Source organism: Camellia sinensis, chromosome 2 (genome assembly GCF_055761805.1).
Source record: "Camellia sinensis isolate YWXY chromosome 2, ASM5576180v1, whole genome shotgun sequence".
NCBI classification, from domain to species: domain Eukaryota; kingdom Viridiplantae; phylum Streptophyta; class Magnoliopsida; order Ericales; family Theaceae; genus Camellia; species Camellia sinensis.
In genome coordinates, this window is record NC_138962.1 from 81,143,312 (window position 1) to 81,163,312 (window position 20,001).

Consider the following 20,001-nt stretch of genomic DNA (forward strand, 5'->3'; position numbering starts at 1 on the left):
AAACAAATTTTCTACACTCAAATCATAATTCTACAACACACAAACTCAAAATACAACTCATACTCTCAAATCACATTTACAAAACACAACCAAACGCAACCTTAAACTCTTTCCCTAAGATTTTTTTTTTTAAAAAAAATTATCTCTCAAAATCAAATCAAACACACCCTTTGACTTCTAGATAGTTGAATTTAAAGGGCAAAATAATAATTTTGTCCTTTAGACTTTTCCCAAATAATATGAATTTTTTGACTTTTTTTAATAATTTTTTAATTTTTTTAATAATTTTTTACTTTCATAGATTATCCCAAACAAGTAGCAGGTGACCTAAAAGCAAAACATCGAGCAAAAGGGGTGGCCCTTTATTGATTGGACGTAAGAAAAACAATTGGCCCAACCTTACTGCATTAGGCAGGCATGCATCAATCTAAAAACGAATACATCTGGGTTAACTGTATTTTCTTTAAATTTTAAGGGAGAAGAGTGTAATTTACACAAAAATTAATGGTAGGAGTAGGATTTTTTTCATTTCCTCTACGTGGACAGTGGTCTATATAACAAGAAATGAAGATGTGCAATAAGCTTATTATGAATCCAAAAATCCCAGGAAAGAGTGACATACCACAAGTGAAGCTGATGGGGGCATGGTTCAGTCCATATGTCTGCAGGTCAAATGGGCTTCTGCAGCTGAAGGGCATCCGGTACTAGTACCTGGAACAAGATCTGACCAACAAGAGCTCTGTCATTCTCGACTGCAATCCCATCCATAAGAAAGCCCGTCTTGCTTAACAATGGCAAACCCGTTGCTGAATCCCTAGTCATCATCAAATAGAACAATCTTCTATGTAAATAAAATAAATTAAAATTAAATCAAACAAAATAAATAAAAAACGTACCGAATTTATTTATCTAACCGAATTAAAAAATAAAAGACCAAGTCGAGTGTGTGACACTCTGTTCTTAAGACAGATTCGCCTCGCTACGGTGCTTACGGTTGAGTGGCATCTATCTTCCAAGATACAATGATCTTCACAAATTTATAGAAGCACTTCAACAAATTTGTACGGCGAACTAGAACCTTGTGTTCTATACTCTCTTTATTTTTTCCTAAAATTATATATGAAAAATATATGCAATGGAGCAAAATTGGACAGCAAAAGATAGGATTTACATACTGATTTTCTTATCCTCTAACACTGCTAGAATGTTGGTATTTATAGGCACAAAAAACTCTGTCCGAACAGGTGTGAATCTGTCCAATAGATTCAGTTCTGAAAGTGAACAGATACAACCTGTTTTGAATTCAAACAGATTCTATCCATTGCACTTGGAACAATTTTATTCAAACAATTTGAAAAAGTATCCGTTGGTGGACAATGTTTTAAACTGTTGAAATATTTTTTATTAAACTATTTGAATAGTTTAATCAATAAAGCCGTTGGTGTAACAGTTTGAAACTGTTTGGAATATTATTATTAAACTATTTGAATAGTTTAATCAATAAAAGAAGAGGTACAATCTTTAAGAAATCACTTAGGAACCCAAAATTTGAATTTAGATTTAAATTAAATTCTCGCTATTTTTTTATTGAAAAAATTCAAATAAATTTTGTCTAAAAAATTAATGTTAGACCCGAAAACGATGTCAATTTTCCATTCACTCATAAATGATTTTGACGTTCCGTCTTCACCGTGTGACTTGCCACGCGGCAAGGAACACGTCACCTCTTCGGACCCATCCCAAAAGACGTTTGGGGCCCACTCAATTTTGGGCTCAAAGATGGCCAAAAATATGCCTATATTAAACCATTTTTCCAACAATCCCCCACATGAATGGAATTTGACGGAGAGAAAATACAACAACATGATCTAATAACAGAGAGTACAAAAATTGAAAATATTCTACAAAAGATAGATAACTTTTGGCTTTGAACCTTCCCTTGTGAGACACCATCGAATTTACCAGCTAACTAGTGAACATGATGTCTTAAACTGTTCAGCCGTTTGTGTAAACCAAGACAATAGAACACACACAGTATATTCCCAGACACAGTTTAGTTCTCACTATTATGTTCATTTTGACCCTGAACAACCTGGTCTTTCATGAGTGCTCTAGAGAATTGTAGCCCTTCACAAATCTCATAAAACCGACCCAGTTAACGCTTATAAAGAGTATCTTGCCATACTCCATTAGGTATACCTAGATATAAGAATCATTAAAAGTATTACTTAACCTAACACGCTGCAGACATCACTATATCATCATAGAAATGGGTAGGAGTTGGACTCCTCAGTGATCCTTCTGAGTCAATCACAACTCGGTTGTCCCTTTGAACCTAGATCTTGGGATCTCCAGTCAACTAGGTTGCGTTGCCGTTGTGATAACTCTTATTTAATAGGCTTTAGTCTCATTCCCTTCGATGAATTCTCAACTAGCTCTTTTGCTAACCCTTTGGTTAGTGGATGCACTATGTTGTCTTTACACTTCACAAAATCAATGGAAATAATTCCATTAGAGAGTAGTTGTCTTACGGTATTATGTCGACGACGAATGTTTCGAGACTTACCATTATACATATGACTCTGTGCTCTACCAATTGCTGATTGACTATCACAATGTATACATATAGTAGGCACCGATTTTGGTCAAATTGGAATATCTTCAAGGAAGTGGCGAAGCCATTCTGTCTCTTCCCCTACTTCGTCTAAAGCTATGAATTATAATTCTATAGTAGACCTAACAATGCAAATCTGTTTGGAAGATGTCCAAGATACAGCCGCCCCACCAAGAGCAAAGACATACCCACTGGTGGACTTTGAGTCTCTAGTATCCGATATCCAATTTGCATCACAGTATCCTTCAAGTACTGCTGGATATCTAGTATAATTCAGCCCAATGTTACGAGTAAATCGGAGATATCTTAAAACCTTTATAATTGCTTTCCAGTGTTCTATTCCCAGATTACTCGTATATCTACTTAATTTACTTACTGTATAAGCTATATCCGGGCAAGTGCAGTTCATCAAGTACATTAAGTTTTCAATAATTTAAGCATACTCTAATTGAGAAATACTTTCCTGCATATTCTTAGATAGAAACAAATTAACATCTACAGGTGTTCTAGCAAAATGATCATCATCTTTACTAAATTTGTCAAGTATTTTCTCAATGTAATGAGATTGTGACAAAGCATAACCTTCTGATGTTTTGGTAATTTTCATACTAAGAATTACATCAGCAATGCCCATGTCCTTCATGTCAAAATGTTTATTCAACATTTTCTTAGTAGTTTTAATCATATCATTATTACTACCTATGACGAGCAGATCATCTACATAAAGACATACAATGACATAACATTTGTCTATGTTTTTAATAGAAACACATTTATCACACTCATTAATTTTAAATCCATTTGACATCATTGCCTTGTCAAATTTCTCATACCATTGCTTTGGCGCTTGTTTTAAACCATATAATGATTTAACCAATTTACACACTTTCTTTTCTTTTCCTGGGACAGAAAAACCTTCTGGTTGTTCCATGTAAATTTCTTCATTTAACGCACCATTTAAGAAAGCGGTTTTTACATCCATTTGATGAATTTCTAAATTGTATAAAGATGCAATAGCAATTAACATTCTAATGGATGTTATTCTAGTAACCGGTGAGTATGTATCAAAGTAATCAAGACCTTCTTTTTGTCTAAACCTTTGACCACAAGTCTTGCCTTGTATTTGTCAATTGATCCATCCGCTTTCTTTTGAAAATCCACTTGTACCCAAGAGGTTTACAACCTGGTGGCAAATCCACCAATTCCCAAGTGTGATTTTGCAAGATAGATTCAACTTCACTATTGATAGCTTCTTTCCATAAAGGAGTCTCAGGACTGGACATAGCCTCTTTAAAAGTTAAAGGTTCATTTTCCAACAAATATGTTAGAAAATCTGGAGCAAAAGATTTTGAGGTTCTAATACGTTTACTACGCCTAAGTTCATCTTTCTCATTTTGATCTAACTCATGTTCTTGATCATGTTCTTGATCATTACTAATAATAGCATCAAAAGATCTCTTATTATTACTAGTCTCTTGTCCAGTCTTTTTTGGAAATACATGTTCAAAAAAAGATGCATTCCGAAATTCAATAATAGTATTTACATGCATTTTGGAATGTTCTGATTTATGAATCAAAAACCGATATGCACTACTATTCTTGGCATAACCAATGAAAATGCAATCAATGATCTTAAAACCTATCTTAATCTTTTTAGGACTAGGAATAGCCACTTTAGCCAAACACCCCCACACTTTTAATTTGTAGGATGGTACTCTTCCATGCCACAATTCATAAGGTGTTTAATTCACTTTCTTTCGGGATACTTTATTTAAAACATAATTTGCAGAAAGTATTGCTTCCCTCCACAAGTTCTGAGGTAATCCAAAACTTATTAACATGGCATTCATCATTTCTTTTAGAGTCTTATTTTTCCTTTCAGCAATTTCATTTTGCTGCGGTAAGTAAGGAGTACTGGTTTGATGAATTTTTTCAGAAATTAATTTTAATTTTTAGAAATTATATTCTGAGTTTTCATTAATTAAAAAAAAATGATTTAATATAGGCATATTTTTGGCCATCTTTGAGCCCAAAATTGAGTGGACCCCAAACATCTTTTGAGGTGGGTCCGAAGAGGTGAAGTGTTTCTTACCGCATGGCAAGTCACACGGTGAAGACGGAACGTCAAAACCATTTATGAGTGAATGGAAAATTGACATCATTTTCGAGTCTAAAATTAATTTTTTAAACAAAATTCATTTGAATTTTTTCAATAAAAAAATATTGTGAGAATTTAATTTAAATCTAAATTCAAATTTTGGATTCCTAAGTGATTTCCTAAATATTGTACTTGTTCTTTTATTGATTAAACTATTTAAATAGTTTAATAATAATATTCCAAACAGTTTAAAAGCTGTTCCACCAACGGCTTTATTGATTAAACTATTCAAATAATTTAATAAAAAAATATTCCAACAGTTTAAAACATTGTCCACCAACGGATACTTTTTCAAATTGTTTGAATAAAACTGTTCCAAGTGCAACGGACAGAACCTGTTTGAATTCAAAACAGGTTGCATCTGTTCACTTTCAGAACTGAATCTGTTGGACAGATTCACACCTGTTCAGACAAGGTTTCTTGTGCCTATAAATACTAACATTCCAGCAGTGTTAGAGGATGAGAAAATCAGTCTGTAAATCCCATCTTTTGCTGTCCAATTTTGCTCCATTGCATCTATTCTTCATATATAATTTTAAGAAAAAATAAAGAGCATATAGAACACAAGGTTCTAGTTCGCCGTACAAATTTGTTTGAAATGCTTCTACAAATTTATGAAGATCATAGTATCCTGAGAGATAGACGCCACTTAACCGTAAGTACCGTAGTGGGACGAATCTGTCTTAAGGACAGAGTGTCACACACTCGACTTGGTCTTTTATTTTTTAATTCGGTTCGATAAATAAATTCGGTACGTTTTTTATTTATTTTGTTTGATTTAGTTTCAATTTATTTTATTTACACAAAATTATTCCAACAATCTACCTCGACGAGACCTGGAAACAGAAAAACCCTATATTGCCCAAGGAACCTTATCACAAAGCCATAAGTTTGTGGAAGAAACGGCACCTCATCTTCTTCACTGCCTATTACAATTTTATTGTCAGGAAGTATTGCATTACATAATTAAGTGTTCATAGATTATAAGCTATGAAGTATGGATACTGCTACCATATAAAAAATTAAAAATTAAAATATAATTAAATAATAATAATAATAATAATAATAATAGGATACACGTAAAAAATTATAATTTTTTATAATATATTATAAATAAGCTCAAAGAATAGTGAGAAACCATTTTTTTAGAAATTAGATATTAGTTTAAGAGTCAATAATTTGCTTACCTTTATTTTCAATCAACATATTAATTTGATCGAATCTAAAGTAGAGTACAATTTTAATCTCGCTATTTTCTTCTTCCTTCAATACGGAACAAGAAAATATTATACATAAGCTCAAAGAATAGTTGGAAACTATTTTTTTAGAAATTAGATATTAGTTTAAGAGTCAATAATTTGTTTACCTTTATTTTCAATCGAAATATTAATTTGATCAAATCTAAAAAAGTAGAGTACAATTTTAATATCACTATTTTCTTCTTCCTTCGATAAGAAACAAGAAAATATTGAAAAACTAGTCCTGTATTTATTCTAACAATTATACCCTAATACTAGACAAAAAAATATTTCAATTTCAATTTTTATAATAATTTGGATACGTGACCAAGAGCGTCCAAAAAATATATGATCCTTTCCAAAATTAACATCAAGTATTGGATATGTTTAGAAAGTATTGGATACGTATCCAAGGAGTAACGGTATCTGATGATAAAGACACTCTTTTAGAAGTATCTATGCTCCATAGATAATAAGTACAAAATAATACAAGAACTGCATCAAATAATCAGCACCACTGATGTGTTAGTGTGCTCTACATACAAAAACCTGTATTTTATTCCATTAAACAAAGAATCGTCTGGCTTGTTCGTAATGATGATTTTACTTCTATTGTTATAGTTTTCTGAAGTGAATAGGAAAGTGCTATTTCTGGATGGAGAAGAAGAAGAGAGGGAAGTGAACCGAGCAGATGCAGCCTACAAAATCCTTGAAGGAGAGCTCAAGGGCAAGAAGTTCTTTGGAGGTGAAACTATTGGGCTGTTAGAAATTTCCTTTGGTTGGATCGCTATATGGCTTGAAGTAATTGAGCAAGTTTCATGTATGAAAGTGTTTGACTCAGTCAACTATCCCTAATTCAAGACATGCTGGAGGACTTCCTCAGGTTATCAATGACCAAAGAAAGCTACCACCAAGAGACAATTTGGTACAATACTTCCACAAGATCCGCCAATTTAAACAGGCTTCAGCCACTAAAAAATGAGGATTCAGCTTTACATGCCTAAAAATGGGAGTAAATTAGAATTCTCTCCATCACTTAGATCTACTTTTTTGTGTGATCTTGCACATTAGTGTAATATATAGCATATATATAATCAATATTTTTCAGCCTACATCGAATCTGATCTGTCAGCTTTTATATCAACTCTGTTCAAATTGTTAACACTTCAACAGATTATCAAACTATAGATTGGCTCATCAGAACCTACCAATAATGTGCAACTATCAATCCCAAAAGTGCATAATAAACTGAAATCACCAACAAGATACCTTCTTATGGGCGATTGGAACTGCCAAGCCTTTTGCCTTGGCCAAACGAGCGACACCCTGATAGTTCCCACAAGAAAATATAGCAGTGTATGCAACCACTTGTGCCCCCCTACAGCATATCAGATACATATTCAAATAATAAAGAGTTTTAGAATAAAAACTAAAACAATATTGAAAGAAGAAGCAACAATAGAATACTAACTTTACAAGTTAACTAACATCAATTATCTTTCACACAAAAACCCTTCCATTATTTGAGTACGTCTAAGAGAAAATTAAAAAATAATAATAATAATAAACAATAATAATGGGAAAACACGCATAGGAATGTGTATGTGTTTGTGCTTTTTACCATACAGTCCTTTATTATTCAAAATTAGTTTAGCCTTCATAATCTACGAAATCATTTGTAATGGAGGATTCAAAAAAATTCCTTGTCCATTAGATAAGATTCTATGTTTCTGCCTAGGCACACTTTTTGTTGTCACAAATAATTGAACTATTTTGTCTACTAATAATGCTTTGCAGATTTTGCTCCCTTTCAAAGATGAGACATCATTTATTTCTCTTACATGAGACTCCTTAAAACCCTTAGAGTAACCTATCATTGGATTAGTTCCAAATCTGAAGGTGATGTTATATTTACTAATCCTAATGAAGAAGAAGAAAAAGAAGAAGAAGAAATTTCTGATTATTAACTTGATGAACCATTTAACTCAGATTAGACATTATTTGATCCAACAATATACCTATCCATAACAAGTATTGAATATACACACGTCATATTCTTAACATCTATGATTAGATTTATACAAGACCAATAGTTTGCTTAAAAAGTAGAAAGATGTTAGGGTTTACTCAAATAAATCCATCCGCCTCTTCTTCTCATGAGCAAGTACCTTAAATCTCAATTACATTTCTGCCTTCCACTTGGGTACTTTCTGCCCCTTTTCTGGCTCACATGCGTTGTGCTTGATACTTTATGTCTCTCCATGTAACATTATATGTATGTAGAGAATGCAAATAAGGTTAGCCTTAACACATCCAAATTTACCAAAGTCAACACGGTCACAGTCAGTATTCTGGACCTTTTCTGTCACTAAATCCACTTCATATGCCCCAGTGACCAATGGTTTCTGAACTAAGTCTTCTGCTCTCGTTGGGTAATGATGTTCCTTGTTGATATACAAATGCTTTCTCTTTCTAACTTGTGTTCTATAAACAAACCTTGGATTGAAACCAATAAGAAGCAGCTCCAGAGCAGAGATCTAAATGCTAATAAATCCCCATTCATATTGAAATAGCTGTGAGCCTGTGACAATCAAATTAACGGATTGGACTAGATCACTGTTTTTATTTAACGGGTCAGATAAAAGATAAACCCCCAATCCAGTCTGAATCTGATCCATTTACAGGCCTGGATTAGAGAAATTCTGATGGATTGACTCTCTTTCTTCTCTTGGTCTTCTTCTCTAATTTCATTTAGCAGCAATGTGCATATTGAATAGGAAAAATATTAAATACGTTCTACTTTTCAATGAAATTTCCACTAAGTCGTATTAACACATGAATCAACTCTCTCACCATAGTGTTAATAGGACTTTATGGGAATTTCATTGGAAGAATAGGACTTATTGGATATTTTTCCTATTGAATAACCACAATCAGCCCTTCCCTAAACCTAATTTATTTCCCAAAATCCTAACCATAATTACATTTGCATGTCTAACCCTTAAAATCTGTTACTCTCCTTGCTGTCCAGACTTTCCAGAAAGCATCATCCTTTGATTTCAAGCCAACATCAGCCAAAAACTTGAACCAACTTAATCTAAATCCATGCTTTAAGGCCCAATATGCAATCTAGAAGTTAAAAGTCTTAGCCCACCATACTTGATCATCAAGGAGCCTTACCTCCCACACTCAAACAAATACCATTTTCATCAATCAGAAAAGGCAGTGGAGGCTAAAAGCCCATTATCAAATTTAATATTCCAGCATTGATGTGGCTATATAATTTAGCCGTCCTAATTTTTTCTTTTACGTGGAAAGAGAACTTCAAAAGTGTAGCCCCTATGAAGCACGGATACCCCGAAATGGCCCCCGTATGCATATCGGATACGCGTCGGATACAGCAAGACACGTATCAAATACGGCAAAGAAGTATCCCAAATTTTTTTTTTTTTTTTTGAATTCGGGTTACGTTTGGGGTATGCGAGGATACTTCAAGGATACGCTTGGGATACTTTCAGAATACGGGGGGAAAAAAATTTTAAAAACTTGTAGTGGGGTCAAAGTGTAAAATAACAAAAGCTATCTAAAATAAAACAAAAAAAAAAATCAAACAAACCCTAGCCTCTAACGCGAACAACAGCAACAATTCTGAGGAGTCGCCGTCATCTCTATCGCGATTCGCGAACAACAGCAACTCGGAGTCGTCGTCATCAATCAAGGTTCGTCCTCTCTCGCTCTCGCTCTCACTCTCTCACTTTTCTATCACTCGATCTCACTCTCTCTCTCTCTCTCCCTCTCACTGTACTAACCCCTATGAATTTCTTTCGGTTTTTTTTTGTTTTTTTTTTTTTTTACAACTAAGCTAAGCTAAGCTACTAGTATCCAATTTTTATTTCCTCAAAAGACAACATCAAGGAGCCTTGTGAGGTATTTTTTTTTTATCATTGAAAGGGTAAATTTTTTTCCCCCTTAATTTGAATTACATTATAGTTGTTATGGGTGATGCTATATTGTTGGAATTGCTGAAATTTAATTAAATTGCTGAAAAAAAAAAATTTAATGTTCATGCCAAAAGATAACTATATTAATGTTTTGTTTTATTTCTTTACCAAATTTATAAATTTTAGGAAATGAGTTCGGGTACGGGAAGTTTAGGTTCAACAAGTGGTACACCAATGGAAGAAGATGATCATGCTCTTCTTTGGTGTTATGTTACAAAAATGTAAAAAATGGGAGAAGGATGTGGTAATACCAAGTTTAAATGCAATTACTGTCAAAATGAGTACAAAAAGTCATACTTCAGGGTCAAGGCACATTTGTTAAAACTTTCTGGCCATAGGATTAGAGTGTGCCCCAAAGTGACTCCTCAACACCTTGCTGAAATGCAAGGGAAAATTGAAAAAGCCGAGAAAAGGTTAAAAATGGCTATGCCTAAAAATGTTCCTTTACCACCTTCCACTTGCCAATCTACTTCAACAGGTTTAGGGCCTTTAGATATTGGAGGATTTAGGATGGAGGAGTATGAGCCAAGAAAAAGAAAGGCTACTGGAAATTCTGCTCTAGAAAAGGCATTCAACCCTGTTATTTGGGAACAATTGTATTCTGAGATTGTTCGCATGTTTTATTCAGCGGAGTTACCATTTCATTTATCAAGGAACCCATATTATGTTAGTGCTTTTCAATTTGCTACCAACAATCCAATTTCTGGTTATGTACCACCCAGTTATAACTTGTTTAGGACTACATTCCTTCAAAAGGAAAAGGCTAATGTAGAGAGGTTGGAGCCAACTAGACCATCATGGAAGGAAAAAGGGTTGAGTATTGTTTCAGATGCATGGACTGATTCTCAAAGAAGGCCCCTTATTAATTTTATGGGAGCATCAGAAGCTGGGGCAGTGTTCTTGAAAGTTGTTAATTGTGAAGGTGAGCACAAAGACAAGTTTTTTATTTCCAACTTAATTAGTCAAGCAATTGAAGAAATTGGACATCAGAATGTCATTCAAGTCATCACAAATAATGCTCCCGTGTGTAGTGCAGCTGGTTTACTCATTGAAAGTAAGTACCCGAATATCTTTTGGACACCATGAATCTTGCGCTGAAGAATATTTGTGCTCCAAAGGAAACATGAGGTACTTCTTTTGCTTATGATGAATGTCACTGGATCACACTTTGTGTTGATGTGATGTTTATCAAAAACTTCATTATGACCCATTCCATGAGGCTAGCTATTATCAATGAATTCGTACTCTTGAAGTTGCTTGCTGTTGCGAACACACGTTTTGCATCTGCCATTGTCATGCTCAAAAGGTTTAAACTTATAAAGCGTGACCTCCAATCAATGGTTATTAGTGACCAGTGGTTTCTTACAAAGAAGACAATGTTGGGAAAGCAACATCTATGAAGAAAAAATTATTGAATGGCGTGTGGTAGGATAAGATTGATTACATTTTGTCTTTTACATTGCCTATCTATGAGATGCTTAGGTTTTGTGACACTGACAAAGCATGCCTTCACTTAGTCTATGAAATGTGGGACACCATGATTGAAAATGTGAAGGCAAGCATCTTTAGGCATGAAGGGAAGCTAGACGATGAGGAATCAATCTTTTATTCCGTTGTGCACAATATACTAGTTGAGAGGTGGGCCAAAAATAACACTCCTCTATATTGCCTTGCACATTCTTTGAATCCGATATAATAACTTAATTCATACTCTTACTAATTAGATTTCTTTGTTCACATTTGTCTTTTAATATGAATAACATAATTTAATTTTGAAACTTTCTAATGTTGTAATCTATGTATTATAGTTCAACGTGGCTTAATGAAAATCCCAATCGTGTCCCTCCTCATAGGGATGAAGAAATTTCAAGTATGAGAAACAAGTGCTTCAAGAAATACTTTCCAAACTTAGAGGAGAGAAGGGTTGTAAATGTGGAATATGCCAAGTTTTCTGAAGGTTTGGATATATTTGGAGATTTTGACTCAAAGATTGATAGAGGAGGAGTATTGGATCCACTTATTTAGTGGTTTACACATGGATCTCCTGCTCCTATACTTCAATCTTTAGCATTAAAATTGATTGGTCAGCCATGTTCCTTATCATTCTGTGAAAGGAATTTGAGCACTTATTCCTTTATTCACTCCATGAAAAGAAACAAAATGACACCACAACGTTCTGAAGATTTGGTTTTTGCGCAAAACAATGTTCTTCTCCTATCAAGGAGAAGTCGACAGTACATTGAAGGAGAAACCAAGTTACGGGATGTTGGTGGAGATGCGTTTGATTCATTGGAGGGTGCAGGCTTACTTGAAATTGCAAGTCTTTCTCTTGATGAACCAGATATGGAAGTTGTAATATTCACTGATGAAGGGGAACAAGTTGAAACTATTGACCTTGAAGACTCTGTTGTCTTTTGTTTTAGGTTTTATTTTTATACATACTACATTACTAAAAATTATAAAAATAATATTTTTTACGAACGTATCCTCGCCGTACCCGTATCCTAGTTTTTCAAATTTTGCCGTATCGCCGTAACCGTATCGCATCATACCTATATCGGTATCAATATCCGTATTCGTGCTTCCTAGTGTAGCCCATTGCCTGTACATGCTCATGACATAAAGACTATATTGTGAGAAAAAATGTCTAGCAACCCTATTTTTGTGTTGGTAAGCCCCTTCATTATCCACCAACCTAATCAAAAAGTGATAAGAAATTTCAGAATAATAAACCAAACTAAGCCTAGCCTTAAGTCCCATCAAATGGGGTTGGCTACGTGAATCTTTCTTCTCCACTCAACTCTATCAATGAACATTGAGTTAGTCAAATTAAGGAGATTCATATCTCTATTTACTACACCCACCCACGTCAATCTAGGTCTGTCCCTTCCTGTAACACTTTCATCTACTGTCACTATATCGCATCTCTTCACTACTGCCTCTATCGGTGTCCGTTGTATATATTAAGGGCCACAATTGTAGGCATATATTAAGGGCCTACTTGGTAACATTTATGTTTACATCTACAAAAAAAATTAAAATTGTAAACAAAAACTTGTTTGGTATCCATTTTTGTTTTCAAAAAACTTGCAAACAGTTACAAAATTTACTAAAGTTGGTTTAGCTTGTTTACAAAAAAAAAATTAAAAATTAAAAAACAAATTCCATTCCTTTCTCTTCTCCTACCCCCTTTGGCGACCACCCACCAGTCATCACCACCATCAGCCACCCCCACCTCCAACCACTGTCACCAGTGATCTCCTCCGACAACCACCTCTAGCCACCACTTTCCATCGGCGGCAACTACCACTTCCAACCACCATCGTTGATGATCTCCTCTGACAACCACTTTGGCCACCACCTCCAATGGTGGAACACCATCTCTAACCGTCGGCAACGACCTCTGGAAACAGCCAACCATCTCTGGCAGCAACCAACAACCTTTGATCACCACCTCCACGCAGCCAACAACCACATCCAACCACCATCTACGACTGTTGACAACTACCTTTGGCCACCCCTTTCACTTGTTTACAAAACAAAATTTTAAAACACATACATGTACCAAACATGTTTTTTTTGCTTTTGTTTTACCAACAATAAACTGTAAACATTACCAAATAGCAGTTAAGTTTCTCATCATTTAAACCAACTATATTTAGGTGTCAAATGTTTACCCCAAGAGGGAGCCCACAGTACTTTAGAAGGCTAACCAACCTTGACAACCAAAAGAAAAATAGTTGCAGCCCCAACCTATCATCTCCTAGATTGAATATCTGCGACAAAACCTTATTTAGGTTACCTTAATAGCCTTTTTGAGTATGAAGGGAAGAAGCACACATTTTCTTTTCTTTTTTTGATCAGCAAAGTGAAAATTTCATGAAAAACATTAAATTAAAGGAACAAGGAAATGAAGTGCACAGAGAGAGATTCAGAAAGTACAAATACCTCTACTACTGCTACTCGCATCCACACAACCAACCCCTCAGCCTCACAAGTTTTTTTTTAATTATAAAGAAACAAAAATAAAAAACAAAACTAGTTAAGTAGATCTTAACTACACTACAGCCAAATGCTTTGAATCTCCCAAACCCTTCAATCCCCCACACCACTTACTGTCTCCCACACGCTAACACATGTTCCCCACACTACCCAAAGCACAACACCTTACTCCCACACCAACCATTCTGACCTCCCATGGATCCACTGCCGAAATACCACATGCTCCATGTTCTTCCTCTGCTGAGACTCCATCACCTACACCACTGTCATCCATCACTCTACAACGCGTCCACTACCGACCACCATCCATTTGCAGACCCAAACTTCCACCAGCAAGACCCCAACTTGCACCTAGATGGATTTAAATCCACCGAAGTCGATAAATCTAAAACCACCTCTCCCATGGTTGAAAGACTCCCAAGGCCGAACACCATCCATCCATGGCCGAAACACCACCAGAAAAGACACCCAGAAGGATTTGAAGGATTTGAATCCGCCAGAGGTGATAAGTCTGAAACCACCTCTCCCATGGCCGAACACCACCCATCCATGGCCGAACATGAACACGAACACGAACACCACCCATGGCCGAACACCACCGTGAATGTCAACAACAAACACCCATAGCCGGCAACCTCCAAGGAAAACCTCCCAAATCGGGGACATCATTTGTAGACATTTTCAATGTTCCCATTAGAAGGTTCAACAAACAACCGGACGTCATTTGTAAATTTTAGACTAAAAATTCTTTATCATTTTTCTACCATAAAAGATCAGTTGACTAGACTTGCGTCAGCAGCCACAAAGAACCCCAGTAACAAAAGTGTAAGCGAAGGATATGAATTTTGAAGCTATATCCAGAATGGTTCAGAAGATCATGGAGCATAATGTTATGAATCATTCAATCCAAACTAGAAAGAACAAATAAATAAATAAAAAGAATGAAACTCCATCAAATTTTGCTATTAAAATAAACAACAAACCAAATTTGATCAATGTATAGGATGATTATAGGAAAAAGTAGACAGAGACCAAAAAAAAAAACAAAAAACTAGAACAAGTAATGTTTCAAGAGAAATCGGGACAAGACCCCAAAAGAAAAAAGGCTCTTTAGAATGACATGCATTATGACCAAGTTATAGATACTGATTCTTTTATTGAAAGAGAGATTATTGACCACTACTCATAAATGATAATCATTCTGGAAAATCTCAGAAACCTGGAAGAATTTCCTTACTTTTTGCAGAAAGTCGTCACTTCTTCTTTGTCAATAAGTTCCTTTTGGCAGCAAGAGCTGCTCACTTGCATGATTTCATGACCATATGATGATGAAGATGTCAGAGTCAGTGGCCGGTGGCAGAAGGTATGGCACATGCTTTAAAATTAGTCATCAACTATCGATAGTTTTGAATGATCCTGACAAAACCAAGGACCAAACATTTAGAAATTTGAGATAGACTGCTAAATGCTAGCCTATGCTAGTTCTGTTAAATATCGAAACAGACTGTTTATCAGTTCAAAAAATTTGCGAACCTCAGTATTTCATACCTTGTGTGATGCATTTAACAGCCAGACACCCATACGAACTATGAAGTACTCAAGTAGCTGAAGTAGAACATTCAATTGCTGTGGACAAGCTGGCACTTTCAAGACAAGATTTCCCTCATTTTTTTTTACTAATCTATTTACTGCTCTTTCTTTTGTACAATCCATCCAACAACCTCAGAGCATCTGCCTTCTTTCCCGGTTTTGCAAGGACAGAACTGATATAGTTAAGGGTAGTTTCACATGGAATAAAACCTTTCTCATCCATCTCTTTGAATAACTTCTTTGCCTCAGTTCGGTACAATTTTTTTAACATCTTGTCCAGCTCTGCCTGTTTTGATAACTTGCACCAGCCACTAATTACTATGTCATAAGTAGAAGAATTAGGTGGTACCCCTCGTACTTGCATCTCATTCATAAGCTCTCTAGCTTGCTTCATCTTTCCCACCTTGGCAAAATCACTAATAAGCGCATTGAAAGTAGTTGTTTGGGGAATAAAGCCTTTGGTTACCATTTCACAATATAGCCTTATAGATTCTTTTTTATTTCCCATCTTTGCATATCCAGAAACCAAAACATTATACGTATTGCCATTGGGAACAAAGCCTCTTTCCTTCATTTCATCAATTAATTCAGCAGCCTCATGCATAAAACCAGAAGCCAAGAGGCCCCCTAAAAGAAAATTGTAAGATGCAATATTAGGTGAAGCTCCTTCACTCAACATTTGAGAATACATGGAAAAAGCCATTTTTAAATGGCTACTTTTGCAGTACCCGCGTATAAGAGCATTGTAAGTGACAGTGTCAGCTGAAATGCCTTTTTCTGTCATCTCTTCTAATACTGAAGTTGCCTTTCTAGTCATCCCTACTCTGCATAAGATGTTTATGAGATTGTTATAAGCTAATTGATCGAGTCTAAGTCCCATATCTACAATCTGTTTATGCATAACCAGAATTTTCTCAGCCCTTCTATCAGCAGAAACCGCATCAAGCACTAGTCTATGAGTAGTGGGGGTAGGGTGAAACCCCACATTCCTCATTTCATTCAACAAATTCATTGCTTTATCAACCTCACCTGCTTCACAAAGCCCTCCTACCATAGTGTTAAAAGTGATTGAATTAGGCATTAACCCATTGCTCTTCATCTCATCCCAGAGTTTGATAGCATTTTCCAAGTTCCCTTCTTTACAATAAGCATTGATCATTGTGTTGTAGGTTGCAAGATCTGGAGCCCAACCAGACTGCCTCATTCCTAAATAAAGAGATTGTGCTTCATATTTGCCAAGTCTCAAGAGTCCATTAATTAACACGTTGTATGCAACCACATCAAACCCTATATTCTTTTCTGTCATTTCTTGGGCCATGGTAAGAGCAGCCGACTCCTTTCCCACTTTGAAGAATCCATCCATTAGAGAAGTGTAGTTAACACGGTCAGGCGACAATCCCATGGACATCATATCTCTAAATAATGCCTCGGCCTCATCCATCATTCCACCTCTTTTCAAATTGTTGATAAATGCATCAAGTATGAAGTTATTCTCCTCCACCCCTCTCAATTTCATGTCCTTATAGAATTCAAGAGCAATTTCTTGTTTACCAGCCTTGAAATAACCATCAATCAGGATACCATAAGTGAAAACATTTGGCATGATGCTCTGGCACACCATCTTACTCATGACATTAGCAGCTGCGTCAAGCATCCCCATTTTGGTGTAGCCATTAATAACAGAGGAATATGTAATGATGTTCAGAGGCACGTTTATTGCCTCCATCTCTTGCAGTATGGATTTCACCCCCTTCATATCTCCCAATTTGCTACGTCCATCAATCAATGCAGAATAAGTAATATGACTAGGAACTAAGTTAAGATTTAAAAGAGACCGAAACATGTCCTCTGCCTTACCAGGATTTCCAATCTTAAAGAGCCCATCCATCAATGTGGTAAACACAACCACATCAAAGGCAATTCCACGAACAACCATTTGACCTTTAAGGGCAAAAGCCTCCATAGCATTTCCAGTTTTGAAGAAGGAATCAATGAGAATGGAGTAGGAAACATGATTAGGATCCACACCCATCCTTTCCATCTCCTTGAAAAATGCTTCTGCTTCAGCTAACCTCTTGTGTTTGCAGAAACCATTCATAATGGAACTATAAGTTACTGTGTCAGGCAAGAACCCATTCATAAGCATCTCATCATAAACAATAAGTGCTTCCTCAAGCCCTTTCCATTTACAATACCCACTAATAAGTGAGGTATACGTGATAAGATTTCGTTTCAACTCCAATCCTCCAAATACAGAATCCTTGTTTTCAGTACCATCAATCTTCCAAGTACCACCATCATTGTATATACTTCTCTGAGACCCCAAATGCTCATCAATGAGATTGTTTGCCTGTGCAAAATCCCCTATTTTGCAGAACCCATCAATCAGAGTGTTGTACGTAACAATATCGGGAAAGATACCTTCCTTTTGCATACTCTCCATCAACTCGAGAGCTGCGTTGACCTCGCCTACTTCGCAATACCCATGAATCAAGGTGTTGAATCCCACAACATCCCGCCCAATCCCGCCCGCATTAACAAGACTATCCATGACCCATTCGGCACGTCCTAACATCCCAATTCGGCAAAAACCATTTACCAAGATATTGCAAGTAAAACAATCAACAGGTACACCCTTCTTGACCATTTCAGACAACAACCCAAAACCCTGTTTAGCAAGACCCACGCTGCAAAACCCCCAAACAACAGTGTTATAAGTAACAGTGTCAATTTTAATATTGTTTGAGGATGTTCTTAGCAATTCTAATGCTATGCTAAGCTTTCCAACTTTGCAGAGAGAGTGAATGACCATGTTACGAGTAGCAACATTTGGAACAAACCCACAAGAGAGCATATCGGAATAGACGAGCCATACCTGAGAGACCAACCCAGAGGCGTTGAATTCGCGAATTAAGCGATTCCAGGAGGACAGATCGGGTGGAACGAGGCCGTAAGTCCACCGCATGGAAGCGAATGCATCAACGGCTCTGGATAATCGACCGCAGGAGAGGAAGAGATGGATGACAGTGCAGAAGAGGGACGCATGGAATCCACTGTGTTGATTGGATGATGAATATGAGGAGGCTGAAGAGGACGAGAAATTAGTGGACATTGATGGTAAGAGAAGAGAAGAAAGTGAATAAGATGATGATGATGATGATGATGAGAGGGGGTAGTAGTAGTGAGAGAATGGGTTGCTCGGTAAGTGTTTGATGAAATGCCTCATCGAAACTTTCAAGCTGGAGGATCAATTTACTTGAATTTATGGAATCCCTCTATATGATCACCATCATCATCATTCTCAGCGTGAATGAAGCACTATCTGCGACGACTAAACCGAGCAGCTTTGTTTCTTGCGAAAATGAACAACGGCTTTCCAGCAAAGGAAAATCGCAGGCGGAGGAGGTAAGAATTGTCGGAAAAAAGACTTTGGGCAAAGAGTAAGAAATGTTATTAATAAATGGGAATTTACAACCATCCTAATTTATCAACTTATATCTCCTTTGGGGGGAAAATCGCAGGTGGTGGAGGTAAGAATTGTCGGAAAAAAGACTTTGGGCAAAGAGTAAGAAATGTTATTAATAAATGGGAATTTACGACCATCCTAATTTATCAACTTATATCTCCTTTGGGGGGATGAGTTATTTTAATAATATTTTAATTTTTTTTTGTAAAAAAATAAAAGTAATATAATAATTTATAATAATTTTTTAATTAAAACAATTATTCCCTAATGCTGTGTTTGGTTGGGGGATTTGAGAAGGGATTTGGAAAGGGAAATGGAAAAGGTAGGTGAAATGTGAATAAATCATACCTATATTTCACATAGTTTCACACATCTTTTCTCTTTCCCATTCCAAATCCCTTCCCAAATCTCCCAACCAAACACAGCATAAATGAGGCTTTAATTAAAAAATGGAAAATGGTTTGTAGCTCGAATCTCTCTTCCCTGAATCCCTGACTGCCTAAAACGATGTCGTTTTGGGCAGTTTCCTTTTCTTTTCTTTTTTCTTTTTTTTTCTTTCTTTCTTTCTTCCCTCCTTTATGTCTGAAACGCAGAGAGAAAAGGAAGAGGGAGAGAAAGAGAGAGAAAATGGAGAGAGAGGGTCACCGTCGATCGCCGTTCGCCTCCGCCTTTGCCTCTAATCGTCGTAGCCCAGCCCCTTCGCCTCTGCCTCCAATCGTCGCAGCCCAGCCCGATTTTGTTTTTTTTTTTTTTTTTGATCTGAAATGAAGGGAAAAAAATAAAAATAAAATTGGTGGCTAGTGTTGATGATAATGATGGTGATGTTGATGAATATGTTGATGATGAAGATGAATGGCTGAATTTTTTTTTTTTTTCTGGATCTGATGGTTGAATTTTTTTTTTTTCTAGATCTGATGATGTTGTTGATGATG

At 36.0% G+C, this 20,001-nt stretch overlaps 1 protein-coding gene across 5 annotated transcripts; it reads right to left on the reverse strand.

Annotated features, from left to right (window-relative positions):
• Nucleotides 1-622: 622 nt before the first annotated feature.
• On the reverse strand, nt 623-19,065 carry LOC114314085 (PPR repeat protein). 5 transcript variants are annotated; one of them, XM_082914920.1, is made up of 6 exons: nt 18,479-19,065; nt 15,562-18,290; nt 15,251-15,429; nt 7,280-7,388; nt 5,598-5,698; nt 623-814 (listed from the first exon to the last, which is right to left on the reverse strand). In XM_082914920.1, the coding sequence occupies exon 2, from the start codon at nt 18,248-18,250 to the stop codon at nt 15,695-15,697; it is 2,556 nt and encodes an 851-aa protein (XP_082771046.1). In that variant the 5' UTR covers nt 18,251-18,290; nt 18,479-19,065; the 3' UTR covers nt 623-814; nt 5,598-5,698; nt 7,280-7,388; nt 15,251-15,429; nt 15,562-15,694. The 5 variants fall into 5 exon arrangements, with proteins under 5 accessions (XP_082771046.1, XP_082771045.1, XP_082771043.1 ...); XM_082914919.1 differs by having other exon boundaries at nt 5,598-5,694; nt 15,562-19,034; XM_082914917.1 differs by having other exon boundaries at nt 15,562-19,034.
• Nucleotides 19,066-20,001: the final 936 nt, after the last annotated feature.

Bases quoted from the DNA above. Each gene is read 5' to 3' on its own strand.
- LOC114314085 (XM_082914918.1), bottom strand. From the start codon at position 18,829: ATGAGGCATTTCATCAAACACTTACCGAGCAACCCATTCTCTCACTAC.